The 23,815-nt window shown below is 42.5% G+C and overlaps 1 protein-coding gene across 1 annotated transcript in view; it reads left to right on the plus strand.

The window, feature by feature from the left end:
- tcp1 (t-complex 1) overlaps nt 1-21,744 on the plus strand; it is a 43,743-nt gene extending 21,999 nt beyond the window's left edge. Inside the window, exons 8-12 of the mRNA XM_067989132.1 lie at nt 5,781-5,956; nt 6,414-6,537; nt 9,335-9,527; nt 12,810-12,973; nt 21,143-21,744. Coding sequence (XP_067845233.1) covers nt 5,781-5,956; nt 6,414-6,537; nt 9,335-9,527; nt 12,810-12,973; nt 21,143-21,359 — 874 coding nt within the window. The 3' untranslated portion in view covers nt 21,360-21,744. The remainder of the gene's footprint in view (nt 1-5,780; nt 5,957-6,413; nt 6,538-9,334; nt 9,528-12,809; nt 12,974-21,142) is intronic.
- The last annotated feature ends 2,071 nt before the right edge of the window (nt 21,745-23,815 follow it).

Here is a 23,815-nt window from a genome sequence, read left to right on the forward strand (position 1 = left end):
TGTGGTGCATATGGAAAGCTGAGAGTTTCATGGATAGCATGTTTCAGGAGGTGGTCACCCTGCAGGTAAAAGGGGAGTGGGTGACCACCAGGCAGACCAGAAGGAATAGGCAGGCAGTGCAGGAGTCCCCTGAGTCTGGGGCACTCAACACTTCAGTGTTTAATACCAGTGAGGGTGATGACACCTCGGGCGAGTGCAGTGAGGAGCAAACGGGAGACTCAGCTGTACGGGGGCTAAAGAAATGCAATTGTTATGGGGGATTGGATAGACAGGCGTTTCTGCAACCACTGACATGAGTCCCGCATGGTGTGTTGCCTCCTTGGTGCCAGGGTAAACAACATCGCTGAAAGGGTGCAGAACATTTTGAGGGGGGAAGGGGAACATCTAGCAGTTGTGGTTCATGTGGGAACCAAGGACACAGGAAGGGTCGAAGTCAGGTATTGGGGAGGAATTTTAAAAGCAGAACCTCAAATAGTAATCTGGATTATTCTCAGTGCCACGCACTAGTGAATATAGGAATAGTAGGATAGGACAGGTTAATGTGTGGCTGAAGCAATGGTGCAGGAGGGAGGGCTTCAGATTCCTGGGGCAGGAGGGATCTATTCAAGATGGACAGGTTGCACCTCAACAGCTGGGACCAATGACCTCGCGAAGAGGTTAACTAGTGCTGTGATGGAGGGTTTAAACTAATTTGACGGGGTTGAGCACCAGGATTAAACATTAGAGAGGAGAAACTAGATGCACAGAGGACAGGGAGGGACAAGTAGCACTAGAGTAAAGAATAGTTCAGAAATAGGAGGGATCACACGGGGCAAATGTGAGGCCCCCTAAGATTAGCGTAAAGCACATATCGTGGTAAATAAGGTTGGTGAGCTGCAGGCTCAAGTCGCCACATGCATCTATGATATAGTTGCAATAGAGAGACCTGACTCAAAGAAAGGGAGGATTGGGTACCCTCTCAGTAATGTCTCCTGGTGCCAGGGTGAAGGACAACATACCATGTGGGACTCATGTCAGCGGTTGCAAAATTCCTGGCTACAAGGTATTCAGGAAAGGTAGGGAAGGAAAGAAAGGAGCGGTGGGGGTGCGGTGGCAGTATTGATCAAAAACTTTTATAGCACTGGAAAGAGATGATTTAGTTGAGGGGTCAAAGTTAAGGAACAGTGGAGTTATTACGCTACTGAGTGTATACTATAGGCCACCAAATAGTAGGAAGGAAATAGAGGAGCAAATTTGCAGGCAAATTAAAGAAAGATGCAAAAACTATAAGAGTAGTGATGATGGGGGACTTCAATTATCCCAATATAGACTGGGACAGTAACAGTGTAAAGAGCAAAATGGGGGAGGAATTCCTGAAATGTGTTCGAGAACTTCCTGAAACACTGTTTCCAGCCCAACCAGGAAGGAAACCTTGCTGGATCTAGTTCTGGGGAATGAAGTGGTGCATATGGAGCATGTTTCAGTGGGAGAGCATTTGGGGAACAGTGATCGTAATATTGTTAGGTTTAGAATAGTTATGGAAAAGGACAAGGAACAATCAAGTGTGAAAATGGAGGAGGGCTAATTTCAGTGAGTTAAAAAGGGATCTTGCCCAGGTGGATTGGAATCAAGAATTGGTAGGCAAAGCAGTAATTGAACAATGGGAGGCCTTCAAGGAGGAGTTGGTTCAGGTACAGCGTAGACACTGGGGGCGGCATCCAAAGCTAGAGCTCCCTGAATGACTAAACATAGAGATTGAAATGAAACAGAAAAAGGAGGCTTATGACAAATGTACGGTTCATAATACAGTAGCGAAGCAGGCTGAATACAGAAAGTAGAGAGGAGATCTACAAAAGGGAATTAGAGACTAGATTAGCGGCTAATGTAAAAGGGAATCCAAAAGTCTCTTTAGCATATAAATAGTAAAACGGTGGTTAAAGGTGGGGTGGGGCTGATTAGGGGACAAAAAAGGAGATCCTCTTGTGGAGGCTGAGGCACTAAATGAATACTTCACATTGGTCTTCACTAGAGAAGAGGATGCTGTCATTGTAGCAGTAATGGAGGAGGTAGTACTGATATTGGATAGAATAAAAATCCTATTTTTATATAGGCGCTACTTAATAGATTGGCAGTAGAAAAGTCACCCAGTCCAGATGGAATGCATCCTGGTTTCCGAGGGAAGTAAAGGTGGAAATTGCAGAGGCTCTGGCCACAATCTTCCAATTCTCCTTGGAAGTGGTGCCGGAGGACTGGAGGATTGCAAATGTTACACTCCGGTTCAGAAAAAGGAGAAGGATAAACCCAGCAATTAGAGGCCAGTCAGCCTAATGTTGGTGGTGGGGAAACTTTGAGAGAGTAATCCGGGACAAAATGAATTGGCAGTTGGAAAAGTATTGGCTAATAAATGAAAATCAGCACGGATTTGTTAAAGGAAAATGTTTGACTAACTTGATTGAGTTCTTTGAAGTAACAGAGAGGGTTGATGAGGGTACTGCGGTTGATGCTGTGTATATGAACTTTCAAAAGGCATTTGATAAAGTACCACATAATAGACTTGTTAGCAAAATTAACAAACATGGGATTAAAGGGACAGTGGCAGCGTGGTTACAAAATCAAGGGATAGAAAGAGAGTAGTGGTGAACGGTTGTTTTTCAGACTGGAGGGAAGTATGCAGTGGTGTTCCCCAGGGTTCAGTATTAGGTCCACCGCTCTTTTTGATAGATATAAATGACCTGGACTTAGGTATACAGGGTATAATGTTAAAGGTTGCAGATGATACGAAACTCAGATGTAGTAAACAATGTGAAGGATAGTAAGAGTTTGGGGGGGACGTAGACAGACTGGTGAAATGGGCAGAAACATGGCAGATGAAATTTAATGCAGAGAAGTGTGAAGTGATACATTTTGGTAGGAAGAATGAGGAGAGGCAATATAAATTAAATAGTACAATTTTAAAGGTAGTACAGGAACAGAGGCACCTGGGGGTGCACATACACAAATCTTTGAAGGTGGCAGGACAAGTTGCGACGGCTGTTTTCTTTTTAAAAAAAAGCATATGGGATCGTGGGCTTTATTAATAGAGGCAGAGGGTACAAAACCAAGGAAATTATGCTAAACCTTTATAAAATACTGGTTAGGCCTAAGCTGGAGTATTTGTGTTCAATTCTGGGCACCACACTTTTTAAGAAGGATGTCAAGGCCTTAAAGAGGGTGCAGAAGAGATTTACTGGAATGGTGCCAGAGATGAGGGACTTCAGTTATGTGGAGAAGCTGGGGTTGTTTGCCTTATAAAGTTATAGGGAGAATTGATAGATGTGTTCAGAATCATGAATGGTTTTGACAGAGAATAAGGAGAAACCGTTTCCAGTGGTTGATGGGTCGGTAACCAGAGGACATGGTTTTAAGGTGATCGGCAAAAGCGCCAGAGGTGACATGAGGAAACATTTTTTTCCGCAGCGAGTTGTAATGATCTGGAATGCACTGCTGAAAGGGTAGCAAATTCAATAGTAACTTTCAAAAGGGAATTGGATAAATACTTAAAGGAAAGAAATTTACAGAACTATGGGGAAAGAGCAGGGGAATGGGACTAATTGGATAGATCTTTCAAAGGGCTGGCCCAGGCATGATGGGCCGAATGGCTGCCTTGTGTCAAATAGCTACTATGATAAATGCAAGTTGTTAGCGCTTTTTGAAGATGCAAAATGTCTTCACAGTATTAATTGATACTTGTAGAGTTCCGTATAATTTGAAATAGTACTTTTGACGTAGTTTGAACCTCACTTCATAGTCGTCCCTCACCACATTATTTTCGCACGTGCTTTATAGCTCTCCGTGATACATCATCTGGCTACTCAGTAAGCTTTAAAAAGAACCAGTTATCCTAGTAAAAGTTTGTTTTACATTTTTTTTTGAGATTTTGTACAAAAAAATCTTTAACGTATTCACTGTTGTCTTGGCTTTTCAATGTTATCATTCTTCACAATGTGCTGGCGGTCTCTGAATGTTTTCATGTGTCCTTGGTTTCTCATTGGTAGTTTTTCTATCCAATTTATTCCTGTTATATCAAAACAAAATTTGAGCCAAACTGTGACATAAATTAGGATAAATGCAGGAAGTGTGTCACAGAACACATAAGTACAAGACTTTTTAATATGATAAACCTTAATAAAAGGTTAGGCCTCAGCTGGAGTGTTATGTTCAATTCTGGACACCACACATTAGGAAGGATGTCAAGGCGAGGGTGCAGAAGAAATTTATTAGAATGGATGAGGGACTTGAGTTTTGAGGAGAAGCTGGGGTTCTCCTTATGGCAGAGGAGATTTGAGAGGTGTTCAAAATCATGAAGGGTTTTGATGGAGCAAATAAGGAGAAACTATTTCCAGTGGCAGAAGGGTCATTCAGCAGAGAACACAGATTTAAGGTGATTAGGAAAAGAACCAGAGGTGACATGAGGGAACGTTTTTTAACACGACGAGTTGTTATGATCTTGTCATTGCCTGAAAGTGTGGTGGAAGCAGAATCAATAATTTTCAAAAGGGAATTGGATAAATACTTGAAGGGAAAGGTGATGGGGAAAGAGCAGGGGAGTAGGACTAATGGGATAGCTCTACCAAAGAGCTGGCACAGACCCGCTGAGCCGAATGGCCTCCTTCTGTGCAGTATCATGTGATAAGTGAGAGATGCTCTTTAAGGACTGTTATATCATATAATGCAAAATGTATTACCCTGCTACTTGGAGGAGGCTGTCTCTTTGAGGCAAGAAAGTAATTGCTTTTAAATAAGCTCTGCCTGACACAGTTTAATTGCTCTTGGGGCCACAGGTCACAACCCTGACTTGCTTTATCTTTTTTAGTAATTGGTATGGTCACTGAGGTGAGAAATTCTGGCTTCTATGTCAAATGATTCTTTCTTTATACATTTTTTGAGCATGCCACGTGAAGTGTGCTGAACAAGAAATAATGTGCTAGATGTACTGTTTTATAGTTTTTCTCCAAAAGGTACGGCACAGGAGATCAATAAAATCACAATTTTCATATTATTCTTGCTTAAACTGCCACTTGCAGCTGAAAAATTGGATCCCTAGGCAAGTGCTCCAAATTGAGCCTCAGGCTCTGAAAATATTTTCCCAGGATTGGGAATACTGTGTAGGCATTTAGAAGTAGCCATTTTGTTTTGATAGGAATATTATATTGCTGTTAAATTTTTAGTTAACTTCAAAAAATATTTTTTTACTGATTGGTTGGTTTCTGCTACTTGCCAGTTTGTGATTGGTAACTTTTAACAAAAAATTGTGTGGTTCTGATCAGTTTTCTGCTCTCTCCTCATTCCTCATTGGTAGTTATTGATAGAATCTTAACTGTTTTTGATTTATTGTCAATCAGTTCAGCCAATTAATTTTCCAGAGGTATGACCTCTTTAAAAGGGTAACACAAAAGATGCGTGTTAGATGCAAGACTTTTAAATATATATCTATACAGGCAACTGAACCGAGGAATAGCAGGAAGTATATAAATAGATGTATAGTACAATAAATCTATAGTGTGTGTATATATAGTAAATGCTAGTGTTACTCATGAGTAAAAATTGAAGATTAAAGCTAATATTTTTAAACTTGTGTGATCATACTTGCTAAATCAGCTTTACCACGCTGCCTGAGATCAGCTAACACATCAGACGCCCTGCCCTCTATTGGATAACTGCATTTTAATCACTCCTGCTATGTACTTTTCCTTGTATTCATCTTTCCTTCTTGGTGTACACTGGTTTATGTAGGTACTTGTATTAATGGTTTTGATTTTCAGAGAGTCTGATATTACCAAAGAGCGAATCCAGAAGATCTTGGCCACAGGTGCTAATGTCATCCTGACCACTGGTGGCATTGATGATATGTGTCTAAAATATTTTGTGGATGCTGGTGCAATGGCAGTACGCCGATGTCTGAAGAGAGACTTAAAGCGAATTGCAAAGGCAAGTGGAGGTAAGTGCAAGAATCTGACTTATTAAGTTAGGGATTGTGCTGCATGTCTACACCATAGTAACAAATTGCACATACTTGGAAATGTGAAGATTTTTTTACACTTCTCATTTTGAATAAAAAGGGACAACTTTTTTTCATTCTACTGAAGTGCACATTTGTTTCATATTTGTTTTGTTTTTGTGTAACAATACATTCTCTAAAGTAACCAAGATGGCCAAATATGCAGTTACAAAATCTTGCCAAAAACCTGTTTAGTTAGAAATGTGTAGGTAGAGCTGTTAAAGACTTGATGTGAAAATATTAACATGGCATTGTGTACAGCTATCATTTTGATTAAAGGAGTACTTTGTTCTTTATTCTGCCTTTCAATAACACATTTTATATTGGTGCATTAGTTAAAGGCAGAGGAAAGTCCAAGACTGCTACTTTTATGTTTTACCCCTTGTTTTGTTTGTAGCAACTGTGTGTTCATCACTGGCAAACTTGGAAGGAGAGGAGACTTTTGAAGCTACCATGTTAGGCCAGGCTGAGGAAGTGGTTCAAGAAAGGATATGCGACGATGAACTGATCCTGATTAAAAAGTAAGGGGGAAAAGTGCTCTTTACGCAATCTAGGCTGTGGATTTTTATTTTTAAAAAAAGATTCTGAATTTTTTGTTTAAATTAAAGTATTTTCTTTTTATCATAACATAGGAACAGGAGTAGGCCATTTAGCCCCTCGAGCCTGTTCCACCATTCATTGAAATCATGGCTGACCTGTGACCTAACTCTTGGTTCGGTCCACAAGGCCTTAGCTTCATATTACCTTTGGTTAACAAAAATCTATCTCTCAGATTTAATATTAACAGTTGAGCTAGCATCAAGTGCTGTTTGCAGAAGAATTCTACCACCCTTGTGTGAAGCATTTCCTAACTTCACTTCTGAAAATCCTAGCTCTAATTTTAGGCAATGCCCCCTAGTCCTAGACTTCCCAGCCAGTGGAAATAGTTTCTCTCAGTTCCCCTTAATATCTTGAAATCATCAATCAGATCACCCCTTAAACTTCTAAATTCCATGGAATACAACTGTAGTTTGTGTAATCTCTCCTCATAATTTAACCCTTGGAGTCTAGGTATCATTTTAGTAAATCTGTGCTGCACAGCCCCCAAGGCCAATATATCCTTCCTAAGGTGCGGTGCCCAGAATGAACGCAGTGCTCCAAGTGTGGTCTAACCAGGGCTTTGTATAGCTGTAGCTTAACTTCTATCCCCTTGTATTCTAGTCCTCTATTGAAATTCATTTGCCACAGTTTTGCCTGGTCACTTAATTTATTAACATTTCTCTGTAATTTTATGCTTCCATCTGCACTGCCTACAATAATAAAGTCTTAGTTTATTTTGGACTTTCTTCTGCTTTTGGACAATTTGTGGATTTACAGGATTACTTGCTTGAAGTTGCCCTTCTAATTAGTTTAGCAATAGAAATGGCATTGATTATTGAAATTGCGGAGGAAAAATTAGTTATCCTAAATTGTTTGACGGTTGAAATCTTCTTTAACTCCAGTGACACCAAGGATGACTTTGAAGGTGGGGAGGGGTTTGGGTGCATAATGAGATTTGTATCAAAGCTTTGGTAGAAGTTAACAGAGCTTTTGTCAGATGTCAGTTTGCTGCCGTACACACTAGTGCGTTGTTTGGTAACAACTTTACCGGCTGCAGTTCAGCTGCCCCTGGTAATTCATTTATTCTTCCGGTCCAGTCATTCAGATTTACTGCTCCTTTAGTGCTCTTTAGCTAAGTGCTGTGAGTCTGGACAGTGAGTGTTGAAAGGCTATTATAGTTATGGATAGGGCATCATAGACTAGAATATTGTCCTCAGCTGACAGGTCACTGAGTAGTTTGGGGTGGAGGCCATTTGTAACACTCCTGACCCCTGGCTGAGGTGGGCTGACTTAACTGGAACTTCCTGGTCTGTAAGGCTGCTATACAATGCCTCTCACAAACTATGCCATTGGGGAAGCCCTTGGCTACCAGCACCTTCAAGCAGAAAGCAAAAGCCATGCTGTTAATAGTGTTAGATTTGCTATGTAAACATTCAGAGCATGATGTCCAGGCTCCGAAATGGATACTGACACCCAAGTTAGATGTTTGGTTAAGTTGATTAAAGTATTCTTTAGCTGAGATTTTATTTGCGATATTCGCTACTGGAATTCCCATTTATTTGCTGCCATGCTAATATCAGTAGCGTGAGCAGTTATACGTGTGGGATAGAGAATATTCAGTCATGTGCAACTGAAAGGCACTGCTGTTGTGTTAACAGTAATGGCATGAGCTGTACATAAATCTTATTCTTTCACTTGTATCCACAATAATGAGTTGGTGTAGGTAACGGTGTCTTGTGACATTTGTCACGTAATTTCATATTGTGCTTGGAGTTTAATTTGGTTGCTATGTCTACCATTGTATTAGCAGAACTGATGCAGACCAAATCTGTTGTATCAATCTAATCTAAACAAATTCCTGAATCTCTTGAGCCTGTTTTGTTCCTGGCTTAGTTACATAAACTAGTTAAAAGCTGTTTTGTTGCCCATTCTGAAGTAGTGCATCTGACATAAGCTGCCTTGATGCCAAAATGAATAAATACACAGGGAATGGTTTGTTTTATTCCTGATCTTGTTTAGATGATGTACACAGCATTGGACCAGTTAAATTTAGACACGACTAATGTTGTCCTGGCCGGCTTCCCACCTTGCACCCTCCGTAAACTTGAGCTCATCCAAAACTCTACCCATACCCTAACTCGCACCAAGTCCCATTCACCCATCACCCCTGTGCTTGCTGACCTATATTGGCTAGCAGTGCTTTGATTTTAAAATTCCCATCCTTGTTTTCAAATCCCTCCATGGCTATCTCTGTACCCTCCTCCAGCCCTACAGCCCTTCGAGATCTCCGCTCCTCCAATTCTGGTTTCTTGCGTATCCCCAATTTTAATTGCTCCACCATTGGCGGCTGTGCTTTCAGCTGCCTGGGCCCTAAATTCTGGAATTCCCTCCCTAAACCTCTTGCATCTCTACTCCTCTCTACTCCTTTAAGATGCTCCTTCAAACCTACCTCTTTGTCCGAGCTTTTGGTCACCTGTCCTAATATCTCCTATGTGGCTTGGTGTCAAATTTTGTCTGATAACACTCCTGTGAAGCGCCTTGAGGCGTTAAAGGCACTATATAAATGCAAGATGTTAATCTTTGTGCTAGTATAACATGACAAATTCTGAAATACAAGCTGTGTCACCAATTGTGATTTGTGCATGCCAGTAAGCTTGGATGCTGCAGTTTTAAAGTGAGTTTTGTACATCAACCGGTGCTGCCATTTTGATATGTGGCTTTTTCACTTATATTTTTCAGCACAAAGGCTCGTACTTCTGCTTCCATCATCCTGCGTGGAGCAAATGATTTCATGTGTGATGAGATGGAGCGTTCCATCCATGATGCACTCAGTGTGGTGAAGAGAGTTCTAGAATCCAAGTCATTAGTACCAGGTGGTGGTGCTGTGGAAGCTGCACTCTCCATCTACTTGGAGAACTACGCAACTAGTTTGGTATGAGTTTAATTTGGACATTTTCGTGCAAAAAAAAGGCGAATCAAGTCTTTTTTTTCAAGCAGGTTTTTCTAAATATTTTTTCCCTTCCTGATCTCATTTAAATTTTTTATTTAAGCCATGTTTTGATGGTGCCCAGGGCCCAGATGAAAGATCAAGAACTGGACTGTAAGACCATAAGAGATAGGAGCAGGAGTAGGCCACTCGAGCCTTAACCGCCATTCAATGAGATCATGGCTTATCTGATTTTTACCTCAACTCCACTTTCCCGCCTTTTCCCCATATCCTTGCTGATCAAAAATTTGTTTAACTCAGCCTTGAATGTATTCAATGACTCAGCCTTCACAGCTTTTTGGGTAAAGAATTCCAAAGAATCACTACTCTGGGAGAAGAAATTCCTCCTCATTTCCGTCTTAAACGAGTGACCCCTTATTCTGAGACTATGCCCCCTAGTTTTAGATTCCCCCATGAAGGGTAACATCCTCTCAGCATCTACCCTATCGAGTCCCCTCAGAATCTTGTATGTTTCAATAAGATCCCCTCTCATTCTTCTAAACTCCAATGAGTATAGACCCAACCTGTTCAATCTTTCCTCATAAGACAACCCTTCCATACCTGGAATCAACCTAGTGAACCTTCTCTGAACTGCCTCCAATACAAGCATGTCCTTCCTTAAATAAGGGCACCAGAACTGTATGCAGTACTCCAGGTGTGGTCTCACCAGCACCCTGTACAGTTGTAGCATGACTTCCCTGCTTTTATACTCCATTCCCCTAGAAATAAAAGCCATTATTCTGTTTGCCTTCCGGATTACCTGCTGCACCTGTATGTTGACTTTGTGTTTCGTGTACAAGGACACCCAGATCCCTCTGTACTGCAGCATTTTGTAGTATTTCTCCATTCCAATAATAATTTGCTTATTTATTTTTCCTCCCAACGTGGATAACTTCACATTTTCCCACATTATATTCCATCTGCCAAATTTTTGCCCATTCACTTAACCTGTCAATATCCCTTTGCAGACACTTTGTACTCATCGCAACTTGCTTTTCCACCTATCTTTGTATCATCAGCAAATTTGGCCACAAGGCACTCTGTTCCTTCATCCAAGTCATTGATATATATTGTTGAGGCCCCAGCACTGAGCCCTGCGGCACCCCACTAGTTACAGATTGCCATTTTGAAAATGACCCTTTTATCCTGACATTGTTTTCTGTTAGTTAGCCAATCCTCTATCCATGCCAGTATATCACCCCCAACACCATGAGCTCTTGTGCGGTAATCTTTTATGTGGCACCTTATCGAATGCCTTTTGAAAATCCAAATATACTGCATCCATTGGTTCCCCTTTATCCACCCTGCCCGTTACTTCCTCAAAGAACTCTTAATAAATTTGTCAGACACTATTTCCCCTTCATAAAACAATGTTGAGTCCTTGATTTGTATTATGAGTCTCCAAATGTCCTGCTACTACTTCCTTAGTAATGGATTCTAGCTTTTTCCCAATGTTAGTCTAACTGGTCTATAGTTACCTGCTTTCTGTCTCATTCCCTTCTTGAATAGGGGTGTTAACGTTTGCGGTTTTCCAATCCGAATCTAGTGAATTCTGGAAGATTACAACCAATGCATCCACTATCTCTGTAACCACTTCCTTTAAGACCCTCGGATGCAAGCCATCAGGTCCAGGGGACTTGTCAGCCTTCAGACCCATTAGTTTATCTAGTACTTTTTCTCTAGTGGTGATGATTGTTTTTAGTTCCTCCCCTTTGCCCCTTGATTTTCTACTATTATTGGTATATTAGTGTCTTCTACTGTGAAGACAGATACAAAATATCTGTTCAATTCCTCTACCATTTCCTTGTTTTCCATTATTATTTCCCCAGTCTCATCCTCTAAGGGATGAATGTTTACTTTAGCTACCCTCTTCCTTTTTATCTACTTGTAGAAGCTTTTACTGTCAATTTTGATATTGCTAGTTTACTCGCATAATTTATTTTCTCCCTCTTTATTATTCTTTTAGTCATCCTTTGCTGGTTTTTAAAGTTCTCCCAATCTTCAGGCTTAACAGTAATCTTTGCCATGTTGTGTGCTTTTTCTTTTAACCTGATACCATCCTTGACTTCCTTAGTTAGCCATGGTTGGTTCACCCTTTTTGTGGAGTCTTTCCTCCTCACGGATATATTGTTGTTGCGAGTCATAAAATATCTTTTTAAATGTTTGCCACTGCTTATCCACCATCATACCATCTAATCTTGTTTACCCAGTCCACTTTAGCCAATTTTTTTTATTCTTTCATGGGATGTGGGCGTTGCTGGCGAGGCCGGCATTTATTGCCCATCCCTAATTGCCCCTGAGGTGGTGAGCCGCCGCCTTGAACCGCTGCAGTCCATGTGGTGAAGGTTCTCCCACAGTGCTGTTAGGAAGGGAGTTCCAGGATTTTGACCCAGCGACGATGAAGGAACGGCAATATATTTCCAAGTCGGGATGGTGTGTGACTTGGAAGGGAACATGCAGGTGGTGTTGTTCCCATGTACCTGCTGCTCTTGTCCTTCTAGGTGGTAGAGGTCACAGGTTTGGGAGGTGCTGTCGAAAAAGCCTTGGCGAGTTGCTGCAGTGCATCCTGTGGGTGGTACACACTGCAGCCACTGTGCGCCGGTGGTGAAGGGAGTGCATGTTTAGGGTGGTGGATGGGGTGCCAATCAAGTGGGCTGCTTTGTCCTGGATGGTGTCAAGCTTCTTGAGTGTTGTTGGGGCTGCACTCATCCAACCTCCAATTGTCCAAGCAAAAGATCGTGACAATATCAAAATGTAACCTGTTTCGCTGTCCTCTTTGGGGGTGGGGAGAAAAATATGAAGAAGTAGGCTGGGATTTGGATGGAACAGAAGGATGATGCTGATTTTTTTTATGTGTACAAAGTGTGTGTGTGTGTATATATGTAAAGTGTGTGCGTGCACGATTATATAAATAAAAACAGAAAATGCTTGAAGTACTCTGCAAATCAGCCAGCAACTGTGGAGAAAGAGTTAACGTTTCAGGTTGATGACCCTTCATCAGAACTGGGAAAAGTTGAAGATTAAACAGTTTTTAAGCAAGTACATAGGGAGGGCAGGGGTTTCATATATATCCTTTTTATTTCTATGCCGGAGTAAGAGCACTTCCTCAAGATATTAAGAAATATCCAGTTTACCTTGTGCAGTGAATTAATAGTCACTTCTTAGTTTTAATATTGGGGAGAAATTAATAGGAATATTTCATGCGATTGAAGATTTTCTGTGTTTTAGGGATCACGTGAGCAGCTTGCAATTGCAGAATTTGCCCGGGCCTTGTTGGTTATTCCAAAGACTTTGGCAGTAAATGCAGCTCAGGATTCTACGGAACTGGTTGCTAAATTGCGTGCATTCCACAACGAAGCACAAGTAAATCCTGAACGCAAAAATCTGAAATGGTAAGTACATTTCCTGCCATAGGTAGTATTGTATGTTCCAGCACAGGAGGAGGCCATTCAGCCCATCGTGCCTGTGCCAGCTCTTTGAAAGACCTATCCAATTAGTCCCACTCCCTTGCTCTTCCCCATAGCCCTGTAAATTTTTTCCCTTACAGTATTTATCCAATTCCCTTTTGAAAGTTACTATTGAATCTGTTTCCATCACCCTTTCAGGCATTGCCTTCCAGATCATAACAACTCGTTCTGTTTTTGAAAAAAAAAATGCTTGCTCATGTTGCCTGTGGTTCTTTTCCTCACCTTAAATCTGTGTCCTCAGGTTGCCAGCCCTACTGCCATTGGAAACCGTTTCTCCCTATTTACTCTTATCAAAACAGTTCATGATTTTGAACACCCCTATCAAATCTCCTCTTAATCTTCTCTGCTCTTAAGAGAACAACCCCAGCTTCTCCAGTCTATCCACGTAACTGAAGTCCCTCATCACTGGCACCATTCTAGTTCATGCGTACGGACATATAAATTAAGAGCAGGAGTAGGCCATTCGGCCCCTCGAGCCTGCTCTGCCATTTGATAAGATCATGGCTGATCTGATTGTGACCTGAACTCTCTCTTCCCCTCGACCTACTATAACCTTTGACTCCCTTGTTAATCAGGAATCTTATCTAACTCAGCCTTAAAAATATTCAATGACCCTGCCTCCATCGCTCTCTGGGGAAGGGAGTTCCACAGACTCAAGACCCCCTGAGAAAATTTCTTCTCATCTCCGTTTTAAATGAGCGACGCCTTATTTTTAAACTGTGGCGCCCCTAGTCTCTCCCACAAGGGGAAACATCCTCTCAGCATCTACCCTTTTAAGTCCCCTCAGAATCTTATATGTTTCAATAAGATCACCTCTCATTCTTCTAAACTCCAGTGTATACAGGCCCAAATTGTCCAACCTTTCCTCATAAGATAACCCCCTCATCCCAGCAATCAGCCGAGTGAACCTTCTCTGAGCCGCCTCCAAAGCAATTATGTCCTTTCTTAAATAAGGCGACCAAAACTGCACACAGTATTCTAGATGTGGTCTCATCAATGCCCTGTACAACTGTAGCAAAAATCTCTACTTTTATATTCCATTCCCCTTGCAATAAATGACAACATTCCATTTGCCTTCCTAATCACTTGCTCTACCTGCATACTAACTTTTTGTGATTCATGTACTAGGACACCCAGATCCCTCTACCTCGAAGTTCTGCAATTTCTCTCCATTTAAATAATATACTGCTTTTCTATTCCTCCTGCCAAAGTGGACAAGTTCACATTTTCCCACATTATACTCCACTAACCAAATTTTTGCCCACTCACTTAACCTATCTATATCCCTTTGCAGACTCCTTGGGCTCAATATTAGCAGGGCGGCAGGTTCGTGGTGGGGGTTCCACGCGCCCAGTGAAATCTGTCTGCCCTGCGTGCGATCGCAGCCTAATTGGATCCACTTACCTGGCCTTCCGGGTTCCCCGCTGCTGAGCTGCGCGTCGGGCTGACTGCACATGCGCAGTAAGGTCTGTCAGCTGGAGGAGCTCTATTTAAAGGGGCAGTCCTCCACTAACTGACGCTGCAATAGGAAAAATTACAGCATGGAGCAGTCCAGGGGGAAGGCTGCTCCCAGGTTTAATGATGCCTCACTCCAGCTCTTACTGGATGGGTTGAGGAGGAGGGGGAGGACAGAGATCTTCCCCCCCCAGTGGGTGGGAGGAAGCGGCCTGCCTCTGCCACCAAGAAGGCCTGGCTTGAGGTGGCAGAGGAGGTCACCTGCACCACCAACATATCGCCCACCTGCATACAGTGCAGGAGGCGCTGCAATGACCTAAGTAGGTCAGCCAAAGTGAGTATACTTACTCATTCCCCTACACTCCGTCTGCCACATCACTGCCTCCACCCCACATCTCCTTCTGCACTGCCAACACTACTCTGTCACATCACCCCTCACACCCACTCAAACCTCATCCTCATCTTACCTGCACTTACTCACCTCGCCAGTACTCATCCCGCCACTACCATTCAACCCAATCCTCATACAATCTCATGGCTCTATCTCATACTCACCCTCTCATGCCTCTCTTTCACGGTCAGCCTCATTCAACCTGCCACTACCTGTGCTGCAGCCACAGGGCATGCATCACATATATGCAGTAGGCAGTGTAAGGCAAACGTGTCGTGAGCATGAAGGGGATGCACAAGGGTGTTTGAGGGTTTGTCATGGTTTTTACTCATATTTAATTTCTGAGCAACTCATCACATTATATTGGCACCACTACTGCCATGTCTTTGCGAATCTTGTCTGGTTTGTGCAATAATGCCCTTTCCTGAGGATCACAATGAAGACCCACAGCTGATGCCACCCATTGTGTCACTGCAGAGTGGGTGTAGGTGTATTTGCAGGGCTTTTTTGTGCAGACGACTGAGAGATGTTGGCGATGTCCCCGGTGGCACGCTGGAAGGATGCAGAGGAGAAGTTGTTGAGGGCAGTGGTGACTTTGACAGCGACAGGTAAGAAGATGGTGCTTGGGCCAGCCGGGAGCAGCTCGGCGTGAAGGAGGCTGCAGATGTCCACGACTACATGTCGAGTGACTCTGAGCCTCCGTGTGCACTGCTGCTCGGAGAGGTCCAGGAAGCTGAGCCTCGGTCTGTGGACCCTGTGGCGAGGGTAGTGCCCTCTGCAAAGCATCTCTTTCTGCGGTTTCCCTCCCTCCTGCTGTGCAGGTGGATGTGTCACAGCACTGTTGTGGAGCTCCACGTGTCAGGGGTGGCCGGCGAGGCTGGTGATGCTGTTCGCCCTCCGAGGAGGTCATGACTGCAGCTACGGCAGCCCCCATCCAGAAGATGTACATCTGAGGGGGTCCTCAAGGTAGGTACATGTGTCTGGACCCCGGGATAAGTGTGCAAGTTGGTGAATTTGATAGTTAGGAGGGTGGTGGAGGCCAAACTTTGTCCAAAGTGACAGAGTGGCTTCCTGCAATGAGTGAGGGTCTTACCCACCCCCCCAACTGTCAAATGGACCTTTGCAGCTGCCACAGGCTGATAGCTGCAACACGTCCATTTCAACTGGGAGTGTTTCCCCCAGTACGGGAAACAGTCCCAGTTGTTTGTAAAATCCCACCCCTCCTGAAATATTCCCTTAATCAGGTCTGTTAACGACCTGAAATACCTACATAAATACTGTCAAGTGGCACCCTACCGGCTTTAATTGCCTGCGGGCATCCTACATGTGGGGGCTGCGCGCGCACGTCAGAGCGTCTGTGGGGAACCCGGAAGTGGGCGGGTTGGAGCTGGGCTCCCGACCCGCTCCGAAAATTGGGGAATCCCGGAGGCCCCCCCCCCCCCCGCCAGGAACGCACCCGATAGCGGGTGCTAATATCGAGCCCCTTATGTCCTCTTCACAACTTACTTTCTTACCTACCTTTGTGTCATCAGCAAATTTAACAACCATACATTTGGTCCCTTCATCCAAGTCATTGATATAGATTGTAAATAGTTGAAGCTCAAGCACTGATCCCTGTGGCACTCCACTTGTTACATCTTGCCAAGCTGAAAATGACCCATTTATGCCTACTCTCTGTTTCCTGTCAACTAACCAATCCTTTATCCATGCTAATATGTTACCCCCTACACCATGAGCTCTTATTTTGTGTAGTAGCCTTTGATATGTGGCACCTTGTCAAAAGCCTTCTGGAACTCTCTTCTCCCTAAGGCCTTGATATCCTTCCTAAAGTGTGGTGCCCAAAATTGAACACAATACCCCAGCTGAGGCATAACCAGTGTTTTATAAGATTTAGCATAACTTGCTTGCTTTTGTACCCTATGCCTCTGTTTATAAAGCCATGGATCCCAAGCCTTCTCAACTTGTCCTTCCACTTTCAAAGATTTGTGTACATACACCCTCAGGACTGCACGCCCTTTAAAATTGTACCATTTAGTTTATATTGCCTCTCATTTTTCTTATTAAAATGTATAATTTCATACTTCTCCATTAAATTTCATCTGCCATGTGTCTGCCCATTTCACCAGTCTATGTCCTCCTGAAGTCTGTTACTATCCTCTACGTTGTTTGCTACATTTCCGAGTTTCATGTCAACTACAAACTTTGAAATTATATCCTGTATACCCAAGTCCAGGTCGTTAATATATCAAAAAGAGCAGTGGTCCTAATACTGACCCCTGAGAAACACCACTGTATAATTCCCTCCAGTCTGAAACACAACTGTTCACCACTACTGTCTGCTTTCTGTCCCCTAGCCAACTTTATATCCATGCTACCATAGCCCCTTTAATCCCATGGGCTTTAATTTTGCTAACAGGTCTATTATGTGGGACTTTATCAAATGCCTTTTGAAAGTCCATATACACAACATCAACTGCTTTACCTTCATCAACCCTCTCCGTTACTTCATCAAAGAACTCGATCAAGTTAGTCAAACATGATTTTCCTTTAACAAATCCGTGCTGACTTTCATTTATTAGCCCGTACTTATTCAAGTGCCGATTGATTTTGTCCTGGATTATTATCTCAAAGTTTCCGTTGGGCTGACTGGCTTGTAATTGCCAGGTTTAACCCTCCTTGTTTTGAACTGGGGTGTAACATTTGCAATCCAGTCCTCTGGCACCGCTCCTAAGAAGGATTGAAAGATTGTGGCCAGAGCCTCTGCAATTTCTACCCTTATTTCCCTCAGTAATCTAGGACGTGTCCCATCTGGACCGGGTGACTTTTCTACTTTTGAGTACTGACAACCTTTTAAGTAACTCTTATCTATTTTTATCCTATCCAATATCGCTACTATCTCTTTCTTTACTGCTACATTGGCAGCATCATTTAGTATTTCAGCCGTACCCTCTGCATCTGCCTCCACAAGAAGATCTCCTTTTGTCCCTAATCGGTCTCACCCTTCCTTTCACTACCCTTTTACTATTTATATGTTGATAGACTTTTGGGTTCCCTTTTATGTTAGCTGCTAACCTACACTCTGCCCCTCTTTTTTTAGACCCCTCTGTACTTTCTGTATTCAGCTTGGTTCTCTACTGTATTATGAACCGTACATTTGTCATAAGCCTACTTTTTCTGTTTTATTTTAATCTGTCTTTAGTCATCCAGGGAGTTCTAGCTTTGGATGCTCTTCCTTTCCCCCTCATGGGAATGTGTCTAATCTATACCGAACCATCTCCTCCTTGAAAGCGTTCAATGACTATTTTGCCTACCAATTTTTGATTCCATTCGACCCGGGCAAGATCCCTTTTCAGCTCACTGAAATTAACCCTCCTCCAGTTAAGTATTTTTACGCTTGATTGTTCTGGTCCTTTTTCTATAACTAATTTAAACCTGATGATATTATGATCACTGTTCCAGAATGCTTCACTTGCCGCACTTCATTTCGCAGAACTTGATCCAGCACTGCATCCTTGCTCATTGGGCTGGAAACACATTGATCAAGAAAGTTCTCTTGTACACACTTTAGGAATCCCTCCCCCTCTTTTCCTTTTAACTTAGTATCCCAGTTTATATTGGGGTAATTGTAGTCCCCCATTATCACTACAGTTCTTGCATCTTTCTGTAATTTGCCTGCAAATTTGCTCCTCTATCTGCTTCCTATTATTTGTTGGCCTATAGTATACACCCAGTAGTGAAATAGCTCCTCTATGCCTTAATTCTAACCAAATAGATTCTGACTTTGACCCTTCAACTACATCATCTCTTTACAGTGCTATAATAGTTTATCTGAGCATTACTGCCACCCACACCCTTTCCTTCCCTAGTATTAAGTCCCCAATCTCCCTTTCTTTGAGCCAGGTCTCTGTTATTGTCACTATATTAGAGTCTCATATGGCGACTTGTGCCTGCAGCTCACCAACCTTATTTACCACGCTATGTGCATTTACACTCGCACTCCAAACTCATCTTAGACTGCCTCGCTTTTGCCCCCTGTCTGATCCCTCCAATTACTGAACTATTCTTTACTCTAGTGCTATTTGTCTCTCCCAGTCCTCTGTGCGCTATGTATCTCCTCTTTAATGTTTCATCCTGGTGCCCAGCTCCCTGCCAAATTAGCATAAACTCTCCCCCACTGTACTCGTTAACTTCCCCATGAGGTCATTGGTTCCAGCTCTGTTGAGGTGCAACCCATCCATCTTGAACAGATCCCCTCTGCCCCAGAACTGATCCCAGTGCCCCAGGAATCTGAAGCCCTCCCTCCTGCCCTATTTCTCCATCCATGCATTAACCTGTGTGATATGCTCTTGCCCGTAGATTTAGCCGTACACTACTGGACAATTTACCATTTAGACCAGTGGAAAGGCATCTATTCATCCATGAAAGTACAGTTTAACCGTACTGTTATATACCCATGAAGTGTTAGGGTGGCAAGATGCAAGTTCATTTTCGCACAACCAAAAGTCCTGCTTTTCCTTTCTTCTGGTGCTCCATCTGGTGGTTAGCTGTTCTTGAGGGGCGTATTCAAAACTGGAGGGGATAGGGGGGAGAACTGGGGCAATTTGTACTGTTTTTTTTAAAAAAAAATTGCTCTGCTCCAATGCATTTAAGCAATGAATTGAGAATACTGAAGTCTTTTTTTTTAAATTCAGAAATCTAATGGAAAAGTAGAAATATATAGAAAGGTGTTGAACAAAAAGGCATATACAAAAACACAAATATGCTTGCAGTATTCAGGACCACAAATAATTTTAAAACTGAGGGAGGTGCTACATAACAGTGGAATCCAACAGCTAAATATAATGTGTAAAAGAACTATAAGTAATATTTGCCACAGATCATCTTCTGACATCAGAATAAAGAGGGGGCAGGGAATTAATTCAGTAGCGGGCCAGCTACCATTGGTATGAGATATTGAATTGGGATGGTGGGACCAACAAGAGCAACATGTGTCAGTTGACAAAATGCCCTTTTGTGAAGCACCTATTTTTAAAAATATTTGTTCTTGGATGTGCGCGATGCTGACATTTATTGACCATCCCTAGTCGCCCTGAGAAGGTGTTGATGGGCCCTTCCCTCGTATCATTGCCATCCTTTTGCTGATTGTGCTCCCATGGTGATGGTAAATAGCGAATTCCAGGATATTGACCCAGCAATGATGGGGATCAGGATGATGTGTGACTTGGAGGTGATGGATGGCCAGGTTCTAATATTTACTTTGATTAAAGAGGGCATTCATTCCTTGCCAGACTAGCTTCTTTCTGGCAATTGAGATCTTGTGGAGACAGTTTAGCCTGAACTTCGGGCCATGGTCGCAAGCTTAGGTTACTTCAGAGAAGGGGAGAAAGGTGGTCATAAGTGGTAATGACTGAACAAAGTAAAAGGCCTTGTCTTAAGAATTTCAAAATCACTCCAGCCCTAAAACATATGGATTAATTTCTCTTAACATCTCCAGCATGACTCCTGTTCTGTTTATTTGGGGATTAATGCATCTTGTTAATTTTAGATTGAGTGAACCAGGCATAGGTATTTTTTGTCATTTTTTCCACCACCTATTTGAGATGTGGAGATGCCGGTGATGGACTGGGGTGGACAAATGTAAGGAATCTTACAACACCAGGTTATAGTCCAACAGTTTTGAGATGGGCATAACAAGATCCCAAACCACTGCTGGGCAGTAGTGTAATTGTTTGGCTATTGAGGATATGATTTGGACAGAGTGAGGTTTATTCAGTATGTGGATAACTAGGTATCCAGTTTAGATTTGCAACTATATAGGGATAGCCTGCTTGGCATTTACCCGTTCCATTCTCCGGGAGGGCTAAAGCATCATTGCGTCTCCTGCTGTGGGATAATTCCAAACTGAAGACTTCATGGCAAGGGTTCTATTTAAATGCATTGAATGTAATGTTATAAATGGCAGGTTATGAGCACAATAAGTGGTAGATCTAGAGAGCAGTATTTATCGATCCTTGCTGGACGCATTGTTGCTATCATTAGCAATGGAGACACTGTCACCTCCTGTAGTAGTGGAAATTAGGCAATAAGCAAAGTCTGATAATTTTAGCACTCCCTCATGAGTGATTTGTGAACTTTCTGTATCGTAGCCAAGCTCTAAATAAAGTTTAGTGCTTGTTTACAGTGATGTTTGGTCTGAATGCCTGGACTGATTTGAATCTCACAAAACAAATTTCCTTTTACTTGCACAGGATTGGCCTTGATTTAGTAAATGGTAAACCAAGGGACAACAAGCAAGCTGGTGTGTTTGAGCCAACTATGGTAAAAACAAAGAGTCTGAAGTTTGCAACAGAAGCTGCGATTACCATCCTTCGAATTGATGATCTGATCAAACTTTATCCAGAGGATAAACAAGACAAAGGAAAGAGTTACCATGATGCAGTTCAAAGTGGAGAGCTCGATGGTTGAAGTACCTGAGTTTTAAAACTGTTCTATCTATAGCAACAGTAATTTATAATAGTGTTCAACTCCAAATTTGTCAGATTCTAATTAGTATTTGTGTTTTACAGATGTCAAAATACAAAGTAAAATGTCACATTTTCTGCTTTCATTTATTATTTGCATTGCAGTGGCACATACCGTAAATGTTTAAAAGTGTTTCTGGTATCTGTAGATTACACTCATTGTTAAAAATTAGACGTGCAAGATCCCTATACACCAACCCTAGTGGTTTCCAACTCCTTCATAAATGAGATGAGGAAAGAGCATCAGAGAGGTGGCTGCTGTTTTTCCTGGGGAGCTGTTAGAAATTATACTACCTTAATTTCTGTCTTGAATAAAAGTTTATGTCCAACTGGTTTTCTCCAGTTTTTTTTAGTCATTTAGTCTGGTTCTGCATGCAAGAATAGAAATTTTATTGTTTAGAAATTACTAGATTGGCTTCTGCTACATCTTTTAAACTCTCACTGAAGTTGCGAATGCCAATTTATTCGGCACAAGAAGCAATAGCAAAACCAGGATAGCCACCCTGACGAACTCTCACCTCGTTGCAGCCCATTTCAGAGTGGCAGAGCACTACCCCGACTGGGGACAGTGTGCAATGCGAGACCACCCAAGATGGGTAGAAGGGTGCTTTCAGCTCTGCACAATCCATTTCTGCATATCTTTACTGATCAAATAGATCAAAAATGTTCTGTCAACCTGGAGATAAATCACAGAAATAGACGTGTTGCAGCTATCAGCCTGTGGCAGCTGCAATGGTCCATTTGACAGGGGGGGACCCTCATTCATTGCAGGAGGTCACTCTGTCGCTTGGGACAAAGTTTGGCCTCCACCACCCTCCTCCTGACAAGAAAATTCACCAACTTGCACACTTATCCCAGGGTCCAGAGACATGTACCTACCTTGCGGACCCCCTCAGATGTACTTCTTCCGGATGGGGGCTGCAGTCATGACCTCCTCGGAGGGCGAACAGCCGTACCATCCACCTCTTAACACGTGAAGCTCCACAACACAGTGCTGTGACACATCCACCTGCACAGCAGGAGGGAGGGCAACCGCAGAGAGAGATGCGTTGCTAGGCTGTTCAGGGGTAATGTTAGAAAGCACTTCACACAAGGGGTAGTGGAAATGTGGAACTCTTCCACCAAAAAGCTGTTGAGGCTCGGTCAATTGAAATTTCAAAACCGAGATTGCTAGATTTTTATAGGAAAGGGTATTAAGGGTTAGAGATCCACGGTGGGTAGATCAGTGATGCTCTAATTGGATGGCAGAACTGGCACAAGGGGCTGAATGGCCTCGTATGTTCCTAATGCAGAGAAGCTCAGAAGTGTCCTTGCTATAATTTGTGCGGGTATTATGTGTACATATTAGACCTTTTGACATCCATAAGTAAAATCAGGGATGGGGAAAACCCATTGGCAGCTTATCCATCTAGTGCTGGTTGTTGGTGTCTTCTTGGGCAAAGTTCAACTTGGGATCATACAACTGTATTGCATCCTTGATCATACATTGGTTCTGTATGTTCTAGAAAGGTACATGTGGATACTTATAGCAGTTAACTGGTGTAGGATTTAAAGCCGTACTTTCAGGATTCAAATTTAATCCAATCCAAGGACTGGTTCGTGACAAGACCACCATGGTACTGGTATTATGGTTAAAGGCAAAACAATTTATTAAGCACATCACAATTAGTACAAAGAAAGTGATACTTAACAAAGAGAAATAGTCACAGTCTGTTCCTTGAAACCTTGGAAGTATCCTTCCAAGTGACTGTGGTGCTGTCTCTCTCTGGCTGTGTTCTGTTGACTGAAGAGTTCTCTTCTTCCTCGCCAGAATCTTGCGCGCCTTCCTCAGCCTTTTGAGGTCTCTTTTACCCTTTTTCAGTCTATGTGGCAGTTCACTATCACACCCACATCTCTCAGCCTTACCATTAATCATGTCTCACCATTACATTCCAGAAGTTACATTCCAAGCAACTCCTGGTACCATCTGTGCCTTGTTACAGACTTAACAGTACCTTATCTTAGAGTTACATTGCCAGCCTTCACAGGACCGTTTGTATAAACAAACTTCTATTCACTAGCTTGCGGGGGCTCGAGATAGAGGCCTGAGCCTGGGTGACTCCTTGATTTATCCCCAAGGTCTGTTAATTCCCGCTTCAATGCTATCAGCATTCTGTTAATTTTAATTGCAAACTTGTCCATAATAACCATCATGCACCCTTCTTGGCCCACCAGCCCTTATTGAATACACGTTACATGGTTCATACTATATTAATACACAGCACAGTTTACATTTATAGATACATAGATTCACAGTACATTTCATCTGCTTCTACTATTGATTATAATTATACTAAATTATACCTTATTGGGTTAATTCTTACACTGGAGAAAAGGTATGAAGACTTAAGGGGAAAGAAT

The sequence above is a fragment of the Heptranchias perlo genome, chromosome 8 (genome assembly GCF_035084215.1).
Source record: "Heptranchias perlo isolate sHepPer1 chromosome 8, sHepPer1.hap1, whole genome shotgun sequence".
Lineage (NCBI taxonomy): Eukaryota > Metazoa > Chordata > Chondrichthyes > Hexanchiformes > Hexanchidae > Heptranchias > Heptranchias perlo.